The sequence below is a fragment of the Typopeltis vanoorti genome, chromosome 18, assembly GCF_054136105.1.
Source record: "Typopeltis vanoorti isolate ZY-2024b chromosome 18, IOZ_Tvanoo_1.0, whole genome shotgun sequence".
Classification (NCBI taxonomy): Eukaryota; Metazoa; Arthropoda; class Arachnida; order Uropygi; family Thelyphonidae; genus Typopeltis; species Typopeltis vanoorti.
The window spans coordinates 6,630,221-6,642,815 of NC_143566.1; the positions used below are offsets into that span (position 1 = coordinate 6,630,221).

The 12,595-nt window shown below is 38.5% G+C and overlaps 1 protein-coding gene across 2 annotated transcripts in view; it reads left to right on the forward strand.

Moving 5' to 3' along the window:
* Window positions 1-12,595, forward strand: part of LOC150096472 (ephrin type-A receptor 4-A-like) — a 709,579-nt gene that overhangs the window by 575,667 nt on the left and 121,317 nt on the right. For both annotated transcript variants that reach the window (XM_090407961.1, XM_090407962.1), the window contains exon 15: window positions 3,464-3,606. In XM_090407961.1, coding sequence (XP_090264087.1) covers window positions 3,464-3,606 — 143 coding nt within the window. The remainder of the gene's footprint in view (window positions 1-3,463; window positions 3,607-12,595) is intronic.

A 12,595-nucleotide genomic window follows, 5' to 3' on the forward strand; every position in this document is an offset into this window, starting at 1 on the left:
TTTTGTAAAAATTTTTTACAGTAAATTTTTTTTTACTACAAAAACAATAAAAAATCTTGAATTTTAACAGGGGCTTTAGAAACATAATATTTCCTAATACTCCCGACCAACTCCCAAAGAAGCTTGCCTGGTATTTTTATTGATGCCATTTGGGGTTATTAAATATATGCACCATTCCTTACTCAAACACGGGCATGTTATTATTATTATTAACATCTGATCCTAATGGAGTCAAATAACTCATTGTGGGAGATCCTTGTGCAAAAAGATCATCGAATTATGCCTTAAACCCATTTATAGTTTCTGCACTTGCCACACTTTAAGGTAATGCATTACTCTCTATGCAAAGAACCTGCTTCTCACACCCTACTTACACAACTTTCAGGGATGGTTAGTCTCTCTCTCTCAACATTTTGGAGAGAGATTTGATACTGACTTTGCCACTCTTCTTTGTAACCTTTGCAGATTCTTAATATACTTGAAAATGGTGTAGCTTGATCAAGCCCTTGTATAATGGAAATTCCACCATGAAACCATATAAAAATGTAGTGTGTTGGTGAGCTGAGGGTTAGGTTATCTAGAAACCCTGCTCTAGAGACCAAACATATCAAGCTACTTAGGTCCCCTATGAACAGGGTGGTGGTCTTGCACCATACCTATAGTGGAATTGGTGCCCATAGCCTGTTGGCTGGGGTTCAGTTATGCCATCAAGACAAGAGTACTTCTGCAGCTTGTCCCACTTAAGTTGGGTTACTTTTGTAGTGTGTCTTCTCCACATCTTCCTGTCTTGGGCTGTAACCACATCCAAGTTCTTCATCCTCAAGTCTTCCTCCACCATCTCCCCTCATCTCTTCTTTGGCCACTCGTGCTTCCTCCTCCTCTGCACATCCATCAAATCTGCATGACCTTTCTTCCTACATACTCGTCCTCCCTCCTCATGACATGACCAAACCATCTCAACCTTGCCTCCTGCATCTTTGCTCTTAAGTTCATAACTTTCGTCGTTCCCCTTACATAGCCTTGCTGGTAACACCACACATCCACCTAAGCATTCTCATCTACACTACCTTCATCCTGCTAATGTTAATTTTTCTCAGGGCCACAGTTTCCATAGCATACATCATAGCTAGTCTCACTATAGTCCTGTAAATTTTGCCTTTTAGATTGATCGACACCCTCTTATTGCATAGCACTCCAGCCATCTCTCTCCAGTTCCTACATCTGACATCCCACTTCCTTCTGAGCCTCTCCATCCTCTTTCACTGTTGAACCAAAGTATCTAAAGTCACTGACCTTCCTGATGACATTTCCTTCTAGGTCCAGATCTGTCTACTGGCTGCCATCCACTTTGCAACACATATACTCTGTCTTACTTCTGCTCAGTCTCATATCTCTCTCTTACAGTACTTTCCTCCAACTTTCCAGTTTAACTGCCACTTCTTCTCTTGATTCTACGCACAGCATGATGTCATCTTCATACAACATAGCCCAAGGCGGATCTTCTCTCACCTCCTCCTCCATCACAATATCAAACAGAAAAGGACTTAATGCTGACCCTTGATGCAAGCCAACTGTCACTTGAAAACTTTCTGTCTCTCCCAGGCAGGTCCGAACTCTTGTCTTCACATTTCTGTACATCTCCTGCACCAACCTGACATATTTCTCCTGTACCTTCTTCTCCCACAGACACCTCCAGACTTCTTGCCTTGGCACTCTATCATATGCTTTCTGCAGATCAATAAATACGAGATGTAGCTCCCATTGCTTGTTTCGAAACTTTTTCATCATCTGCCGTAACCCAAAGATAGCATCTGTCATTGATTGACCAGGCATGAAGCCAAATTGCTCCTTTGCAATCTCCACCTCCTTCCTCAGTTTTCCATCAAGAACCCTTTCTAGGATTTTCATTGTGTGTGACATCAACTTTATTCCTCTGTAATTCTTACAGTCTTGTGCATCCCCTTTACCCTTGTAGGTGGGGACAACAGTATTTTCCCTCCATTCCTCAGGTATATTTTCCTATTGACAAACTTTTATTAATAGGTCCCACAGCAGGTAAATTCCCTCCTCAACCAGTGCTTCCATTCCTCCACTGGGATCCTGTCAGGGCCCACCGATTTTCCATTCTCCATCCTCTTTATGGCCTCCTTCACTTCCACTCTACTAATGTTCTGCACCATCCTTTTGAAGGGCTTTTGAATGCATTTTCTTCATTCAAAAGCCCTTCAAAATATATTTTCCATCTGTTTCTTATATCCACATCCCTCCTTAATACCCTTCCTCCAGAGTCTTTGATCTGCCTCACATTTAAGATGTCCTTTGATGTCTTATTTTTGCATTTTGCCAATCGATAAATTTTTCCCTGTCCTTCCTCTGTTTCTAATTGATCATAAAGATCTTGATATGCCATTGCCTTTGCCTGCACAACAACTCTGTTGACTTTTCGCTTTTTCTCTCTGTCCTCCTCCAATCTTGACTTGTCCCACTTCTGCTTTGGCTTCCTCTTAGCCATCACTGCTTCTTGTACATTATTATTCCACCACCAACCCTCCTTCTGCTCTCTAATTTTTCTGGATGTTTTACCAATTCTAAGCTGTGCAATTTCATCAATTGCACAGCTTAGAATTGCTTTTAAATTATGTCTCCACCAATCTTGTACACTTTCTAGTCCATCTGAAATCCTCTATAACATCCTCTCCCTAAAACCCTTCCTCACATTCTCTTCTTTTAAGCTAAACCACTTAATTGTCTACCTCCCATGGCTTCCAAAGGTTCTCATCTTTGACCTTATTTTAAAGTCTATGCACAGCAGCTGGTGTTGCTGTGCCACTTAATCTGTTGGGATTACCTTACAATTTGTTACTGACTTAAGATGTTTTCTTCTAGTCAAAATGTAGTGAATCTGTGAACTGTTGTTGCCACTTCTTAATGTTATCAAATGCTCTTCCCGCTTACAGAAAAAGGAGTTCACAATTGGCAGATGTCCAAAATCCTCTCTCCTTCCTGGTTCATCATTCCCACTCCATGACCACCATACACCCTTTCACAGTCCCTATTCTGTCTCCCAATGTGTCCGTTCAAGTCTCCTCCGACAATCACCATCTCGTTTTCTTCCAGTTCCCTCATTCCTTTCTTCATCTAGCATGTTCCAGAACTCATCTTTCTCTTTTGCTGGCTAGCAAAAATTAAAAGCAGTTAGGCTAGCCTAACTGCTTTTAATTTTTGTCTAGCATTCTCTGTAGGTCGTATGTTTTTCATACCCTTGAATTTTAAGTCAGCTCATTTATTGTTCCAGCAACAAATAATCATATAATTTAGCTATGTTGGATTTCTGTAACATATTTTATAGTTTGGAATTCTGATTCATAGAATATTGTATGCATTTTTAATAGTTTGAATAGCAGTTTTTAGAATATTAAATATGTAAGGGGCTTTGATATTTTATCTTCTTTTTATTCCCCAGGATTGCCCAGAGGTAATGTACCAGTTGATGCTTGATTCTTGGCAAAAAGATAGAGTTAACAGGCCAACTTTTGCCATGGTAGTGAAAATTTTGGACAAAATTCTCAGCTGCCCTGAGAGCCTTAGGAAAATTGCACAGCACAGGTATATAAAAACTTTGAGACAGGATAAGGTACAAATTAATGCATGCCCTGTATTTATGCTTGGATAACCTTCATTTGTATCCTGCTAATCTTTTATTTACAAATTTCCATAACATATAATATATATATATATATATATATATACCTTTAATCTGTTTTTGTTGTGAAATATGAAATAAATGTTCACACACACACACACACACATATATATATGTGTGTGTGTGTGTGTGTGTGTGTGTTTATAAATATATAAATACTTCCTTCTTTCACAACTGGCAGCCAAACCTGTCATTTTCTTGACTTTCTGGCTAATATGTGCAAAATGAAAAGAAAGTGTAACAGGAAGAAACAAAGTAGACCTTTTCAAAAAGGTTCCAAAACTGACCAAAAAATAAGGGAAACTGAATTCACCCTAAGGATCTTGCAAATTAATATAGAGAGTACCTCTCGAGCCAAAAGTAAACTACTTTGAAAAACTGCAGAACAAATAACATCGATGTAATCTCCATCCAGGAACATATCGGCAAAGAAGATGAGATTCTCACCAGAGCTAATATCACTGGCTACATCCTGTCACTAATATATGGTTCTGGCATCTACGTGCAAGAGAACATGGAAGACTGCAGAATACTATATTTTTCTAATCATAATAACATTGAGATCATCACAGCAAAGGCAGCTGGCACAACCATAGTGTCAGTTTACAAACTACCAAAACAAACTTGGTCTATCCCAACTCTTCCTGCTCACCAACATCCAGCAGTCTACACAGGAGATTTTAACAATCATCATTACTCTTGTGGCTATTGTAGAAGTGATATCAATGGTACTAGACTGATGGAATGGGCCAAAAGCCTTGGGTTATCACTGTTTTTTTGATGAAAAAGACTCTGGAACTTTTAAATCAGGTAGATGGAAAAAAGATTCAAACCCAGACCTCTGCTTTGTCACTTGCAACACTGATGATAATCCTTTACTCACTGATAGGAAAATACTTGAAAACTTTGGAAAACTATATGGAAAGTTTCCAAGTTTTGAAAATACTTGCAAACTTTCCATGATTTCAATATAGACCTGTTATAGTCACCATAGGAACGCAAATCCCAATTATACAATCTGTGGAAGACCAAGACGGAATTTTTGCAGTACCCTAAACAAATTGAATCTAACATCCATTGGGTCCAACCTGAAGTCGAAAATTACAAATGTTTTGCAGAAAGTACTGATAGGTTTTGCAAAAAACAATGTATACCTAAAGGTTTTCAGAAACAGTACACCCATGCTGGTCTCCTGAAACTAAGATTCTATTCAAAAAATACAAAAAAGGTCCAGATCCTGAAATTGGAAAAAGAATTTTAGAAATGCTTAATGAACAACGAATTCAATGTTGAAAAACCACTACTGAAAATTTAGATTTCACCCACTCTAGCCACAAGGCTTGCTCCAAAAACTTGGAACTGCATCAGTTTCTAAGCAGAAAGTCTCACAGATCACTCCTAAAGACATAGCAACTAGAATCCAGTAAACATCTAACAATGTAAAGATTAGTGCATCCTATTCTAAAGAAATTAGATATATCCATGTTTATAGAAGTGCCAAACAAAATAACCACCTCTCAATGCCATTCGCTCAAAACAAACTGTTGCAAGCATTTAAATCACTGAAAAATAACAAAGCAGCAGGCCTGGATGGTATATACCCTAAGTTCATTAAACATCTTGGAAGTAACGCTCATAAGTGGCTTTTGCAGTTTTTCTGTAAAATTCTAGAAAGTGGGAACATTCCAAAGGAATTCCTGAGGAGCAAAGTAATAGCTCCTAACTAATCCTATGGAAAAGAGGCTACTGATGCAGCAAACTTTCGAACCAATATCTTTACTAAGTATTACCTATAAACTTTTTAAACGATTACTCTATAATCAAATTTACCCATTGATTAATGCCATAGTATCAAATGAACAAGCTGGATTCAGAGACTCTTGCAGCTGCTGTGACCAAGTATTTGCCCTTACTACACATATAGAAGCTGGTTTCCAGAAAGGCCTTAAAATCTCAGTAGCATTCATAGATCTGTCCACTGCCTATGACATAGTGTGGGTGAATGGACTCATACTTAAATTTACAACTGTAATACGAGACCCAGAGATGATTAAGATTCTAAATTGCTTGACATCAAAATATAAATTCAAGGTTCAACTATTTGGTAAAAATAGCCCCTTTAAAGTATTAAACAATAAAATATCACAGGGCTCTGTGCTAGCTCTGCTCCTCTTTAATTTATACATTAGTGACATGCCATAAACCTCCTCCTGAAAGTTCACATATGCAGTCTCAGACTAAGCACTTGAAAGAGGCTAAGACTGTGCTCAGTTCTGACCCTGAAGTTCTGTACAACTGTTACACCAAATGGTATCTTTGATCGAATCCCTCTAAGACTGAAGTTTGCACATTTCACTTGAACAGTCATCAAGCTGATAAACGGCTGAAGGTCTCATTCAGAGGGGAGACTTTGAAGCACAACCCAAACTCAAAATATCTTAGAATCACCTTATATCACTCTTTAACCTTCAAGAAACACCTGAAAAAAGTCTGACAAAAGCTAAAAACTAGGAATAACATCATCAGAAGCTTGTGTGCTCGGGCTGGGGGACAAGAGCCAACACTTTAAAATCTGCTTCCCATGCCCTAGTGTATTCTTGTGCAGAATACTGTGCTCCAGTGTGGTATTGAGTCATCATATCAGCAAGGTTGATATGTAACTTAATAACACCACCAGACATAAGGAGGAAAGCTGCCGCTAACAGAGAGTGGATAAAATGTAAGGGAAATAACAACCGTTACAACATCCATGAGGACCTCCAAAATCTACCACCTATTAGCTTCAAGTCCTGTGATCCGATCTGGAAAAATCAATAACTAGATATGTACATATTCTCCTGAAACTGAATGAAAGAATCACTGGCTTACTTCAACAATAATAAATAGACACCTCATTACAGATCCCCACAATAGAAGGCCCCTGGATTTGACCTGCAGCAGTGGGGGCTGACATCAATCCCCAACATTTGACTGTGATGCTGATCAACAGACTGTCAATCATATTCAGGACTGCCCACTACGGAGTTTTCAGGGTACGTTGATGGACCCCAGTCCAATCAAGCTAACCCGGTCCAATCCAATGGATTAGAGATAATTTGAACTTAAATTTGTGATTTTCAGCATATAGTTTTACTGTATGTATATATACACACACATATATATATATGTATGTATGTATGTATATATGTGAGCTTAGCTGACCCATGCAGGGTCAGCTAGACTTACAACACTTGCAGGTGCAAACTTGACTTGTTTGTCTGTTTGCTTACTTGGGAAATGGAGTAAAACCAGGTTTAAAATAGCTTGGAATCTTTAACATATATATATATATATATATATATATATAATGAGAGAGAGAGACAGAGACTTGGGCTGTAGGGCAGAATACTGAAAAATGATAAGCATTTTTTCTTTCTGTGCTAGTTTTTTTTCATACTTTGGTCGCTAGTGAACACTGCAGTCGTGTTCAGCTATACTAGAAAAAGTGTTTTTAAATTAAAGTATAGTGTGGCTTTTTTGTCTCATATTATGCTACAGTTGTGCTTCGGTTGGATACAAGTGTCCTTCAGTGGTGTTATTGTTGAAACTTTGTTGTATATATTGTTTTCGCTGCTGTTTGTTACACTACTTCAGTGTCTAAAGATGGTGTCCAACAAGATGTCAGCAGCTTGAAGGACTTCTATACGAAAGTTGGCTCTGCCTTGGATTTTTCATAGTGGATGCATTGCTGTATGTATGCACCGAAGAACGTGAAGGATCTGTGGACTCTTTCGCTAAATGAGAAGAACGAAAATGTCGACATATGTGAGAAGTGTCAGGATAGACTGGAGCGATTAGGAATGGAAGCAGATGTTGGCACCATAGAGGAAGAGCTTCAGCAGGAGTTTATGAAAATGAAAACTGACCGTCATCTCTTGCAAGAGAAATTGGAAGTGCTCAGTAAGGAGGTTCTGGAAATTAAAACTGAGTTAAATGTGTTGAATAGAGAAATTAGGACTATGGAGATTACTTTAGCTGAAGTAACTAGAACAGGATTAAGTAAGGGAGAGTCTTTGGTGAATAATGAAGTAATAAATAGTATGAGAGTCAACAGAATGAAAGCACAAGAGGTCTCGAAGAAATGAGATGTCGTGAAAGTGAGGGAGTAAGTAAAAGAGTGTTGAGGGAAAGTAATGAAACTGGGAGAGTCATACTGAAGAGCACAGAAAATGAGGCCGTGAGTGACACTTGTTTGGATTTGAATGAAGTTATGGTGCATAACTTCATTCAAATCCAATGAGGTACAATATATGGTGATTCTATGATTAAGGATATGGAGAGCAGTATGCCTGAGGAGTGCTTGGCTGGTGGAACAACAGAGAGTGACTTTAGCAATAAAAAGAGGGCATGATGCAGAAAAGATGATAGTTATGGTGGGTATAAAAGACCTCAGTGGTAGTATTAATTGATTAGCCAAAGATTTATGAACATTGTTAGATATCATGAAGAAGAAAAGTATCAAAGGGAGGATAGTGTGTGTGCTGCCTCATTTTGACAATTATGAGTTAAGTAGACGAGCGATGATAATGAATGATATGATTGCAAGAATGTGCAAAAAAAGAGGTCTCAAATTTGTTGATGTCTAGAGTGTGTTTGAAGGCAAAAGACAGCTGTATGCAAGAGATGGGTCGCATCTGAACATGGCAGGTCATAAGTGATCGAAGAAGTTACTGTTTTCTGAACAAGTTGAAGTAATGAGGCAGGGAAACTAAAATTGAAAATGTTGAGTGTAAGAGGGAGAAACTTGTGCAGTGAATGTATATTTGTTGATCCTTATTCGCAGAATAAATTGCAGAATAGAGTGGATAAAAATCGGCATGGGACCACTGAAATTAGTAACATGTATTAATATATCAGTTCTAAAGCTGGTACAAGAACTAAAGGGAATCTGCAATTTTTGTGTACTAATGCAAACAACATTCAAAATAAGAGAAGAATTTTTGGCATTAGTCAGTGCAATCTCACCAAAAGTTGTAGGCATTAGTGAAACTTGGCTGTCAGCAGATGTGGTTACTGGAATTGAATGTGATGAGTATAGTATTTTCAGGGAGGATAGAGAAGATAAAATGGGGGAAGAAGTACTGTTGTTGACAGCTGATGATTTGCAGCCAAAGAAAGTAGTATATCAAGAGGATAGACGTGAATGATAGTTCATTTGAGGCGGTCTGGTGTGAAATAGTGATCAACGCAACCAAATATACAGTTGGTTGCTGCTATAGGCCTGGGGGGGGGTACAGGGGGTGATATTGAATTCATTCATTAGCAAACTAGTGCAGGGATAGCGATTATTATGGGGGATTTTAATTATGATGATATCAATTGGAAGGGAGGAAATATTATGTGGCAAAAAGGAAATGGGATTCATACACCTTTTAAGAGATAATTACTTGAAATAGCACATAACTGAAGGGTCTCATGGTGTGAGAGCATTAGACCTCGTCATTGGTTCAGAGGACATATGCATAAGTAAGGTGTCCTCGTTATCTCCAATTGGTGAGAGCGATCATGTGGTATTGACTTGGGAGGTTGCAAAATTTGTGGATTTCTCTCTTAAGAAGGGGTATATACGGAACTACAGGTTAAGTAATTATAACAAGCTTCGGAGTGAGTTTACAGTATGTAACAACCTGTAAACACCTGTAGCATTAACTAATGTGAGAACTGAAGTTAAGAAATCAGAGGTACTTAGTATATTGCAGAATTTAAATGCAAACACTGCTGTAGGTTTAGATGGAATATCAGCTTGGGTTTTGCGTGAATGTGCAAAGAAATTGTCAACGCCTCTTACTTGGTTATTTAACATAAGTTTGAACTCTGGTATGTTCCCTAGGGAGTTGAAGAAAGGTGGCTCTAAGGCTGCAGTAGTTAATTACAGACCAATCACCATCTTGGAAGTGGAGGCAAAAGTATTGGAAAAGTTGGTTAAAGACAGAATTCAAGAATGGTGGATCAGAATATGATACTATATAGGGGCCAACATGGTTTTGTTAAAGGTCAATCCTGCCTTAGCAATTTATTAACTTTTTATAATAGAATGACATCCGAGTTGGACAAAGGAAATGGCTACACTGTAGTACTTCTGGATTTTGCTAAAGCTTTTGACAGGATACCCCATGGAATACTGTTGCGCAAATTGGAGCACATGGGAATGGATACTAAACTGGTGATATGAATAGGAGAATGGCTCAGGGAGAGATACCAGAAAGTAGTGTATGGAGGAGCAGAGTCCAGGATGAGGCAAGTGACCAGTGGTGTGCCTCGATGCTCTGTGCTTGGGCCATTATTGTTTAATTTTTATGTAAATGATATAGGAAATGGCTCGAAGGGAGATATTCAGTTGTTTGCTGATGATGCAAAGTTGGGTGGTGCAATAAAAAAATCAAGCTGATGTTGAGAGTTTGCAGGATGATACAGATAAGTGGGAAAAAGGTTTGCCTGCTTATTTATATATAGGACTTGGAGGTGTTGGTGGATAGGGAGATGGAATTCAGAAGATACATTGCTAAGGTGTCCAAGAATGCACTTAGGATTACTTTGTTATTGAAGAACACACTAACATCCAGAGATAAAGAGGTTATTATTCCCCTTTATAAGGCATTGATACTTCCACATTTGAATTACTGTGCTCAAGTCTGGATTCCTTGAAGATGAGAAGGTTGTGGAGAGGGTTCAGAGGAGAGTGACTAAGTTGGTGAGTGATGTAAAAAAATGCTCCCTATATAGATAGATTGAGAGCTTGTGGATGGCAGAGAAGAGGGGATATGATAGAAACATTTAAATTACTAAAAGATTTTTATAACATTGATGCAGGGGAAATATTTCAGCTGTGCGATAGTGATGGAAGAACAAGAGGTCATCCCTGGAAATTAAGGAAAAGTGTGTGAGAACTAGATTTTTGGCTTGGAGGGTGGTGAATGAGTGGAATGCATTGCCTGACTCAGTTGTCAGTTCTTCATCTATAAATGAATTCAAGAAGAGATATGATAGATATTGTTTTGATAGTTTGGGTCTTCCATGATGAGTCTACTGATTCCATGGAGGTACCTGTAATAATAATAATACTTAACATGCTCACATTAGACAGTGTCTGCATGTGCTGAAACTGCCGAAGTTATATTGACCAGATATAACATTCTCCTTAATTACTGTTTTCGAATATAATCAATTACCCCCCCCCCCTGCAGATTTGGTTACAACTGAAGAACTTTCACAATATGTAGTGCATATGCCAATATGCAAGTATGAAATTGCTGATCCCAAAGTTGCTATGTAATCATTCTGTCTGCTAGATGCAATGTTATTATATGGGTATCTCCATGGAGTTAGAGTACGCATCATGAGAGACCCACCCTAACCATTCACAAACTATATATCATACTGTACTTAAACTTAATCACTGTAAGAACACTTACAGCCACCTCTGGCAATCCATTCCAGACATTCACTGCTCTCTCAGTAAAAAAATCTAGCCATCACCTTTGGATGTATTGAAAAATATCTTTTGTATTAATATTATAGAACCAATGCATTTTTATGTTTCCTTTTTTCTGCCTGTTAAGCAAACTTAGCAAGATGCACATCTTCAGTCTCTCCGTATGAGGAGAATTCCATCGACCTGTCACCATCATGGTCACTTGTCTCTGGATCCTTTCCACCACCACCTGATACCCCCAGAAACCCAGATGACCAAATCTGTGTACAGTAGTCAAAATATAGCTGAATCATATCCTTATAAAGAGGCAAGATGACGTCCTTGACTTTACTTGTCAATGTATTTTTTAACATCCAAGTAATCCTTTGAGCTGTTCTGCCAACTTCTGAACTTCAAATATCTGACCACCATCACCACGGAATTCCTAGCTTAATGCAGAAAATAACTCAAAGGAAACTCAAGTTTTTTGGTCATATCTGAAGAATTGATAATAGTAGAAAGATCAAAACCTTAACGTTTAGTACAATGGATGGTATAAATAGAAGAGAATAGCCAAGGCGAGAGTGTGTAAATGATACAAAATAATGGTAATGATTGGTGAAATAAGCATCAGTCTCCAACAGGCATTGGACCCAGGGGGGAATTGATGATGAATCTTTTCATTGTGCATAACCTTACATTTGTCAATATTATATTTACTAAAATCATCCTGCAAGATGGTTTGTCACTTTAGTCAACTATTGTCCTTCCCAGTTTTGCATTGTTAGCAAATAGCTGAATATGCTTGCTTTTAAATCATTTCCTATATCAGTGATGGCGAACCTTTTTATGTGCACATGCCAAAAATTTACAAATAGAGTTGCTGATGTGCCAGGCAGTTTTTAATAAGGGAAAAATTAAATTAAGAACAGAGCCCTGCGGCACTCCACTAGTCACAAGACGTCTTTTTGACTCCACTCCTGAATAAACCACTCTCTGGTATCTCTCCGTCAACCACCCTCCTATCCATCTCACCAACCCTATGTCCATCCCCATATGCTGCAATTTACTGATTAGAATTCCATGTGGAATCCTGTCAAAGGCCTTGGCAAGGTCCAGTAGAATCACCGTAAACCCATTACCCTTATCCAGTTCAGCCGTCACTGTGTTATAATACGTGAGCAAGTTACTGAGGCATGACCTACCCTTCACAAAACCATGCTGTCCCCGATACAGTATCCCATTTTCTTCTATCCAATCTTGTATTTTCCTCTTGACTATTTTCTCTAAGACCTTGACAATGATTCCTGATATGCTAATCGGTCGGTAATTTACAACAGCAGTCTTGGAACCGCCTTTATGCAGTGGAACTATTTTCCCCTCTTTCCACCCACTCGGGACTAACCCAGACCCGAGACTCAAATTAAACAAAATGGTCAAGG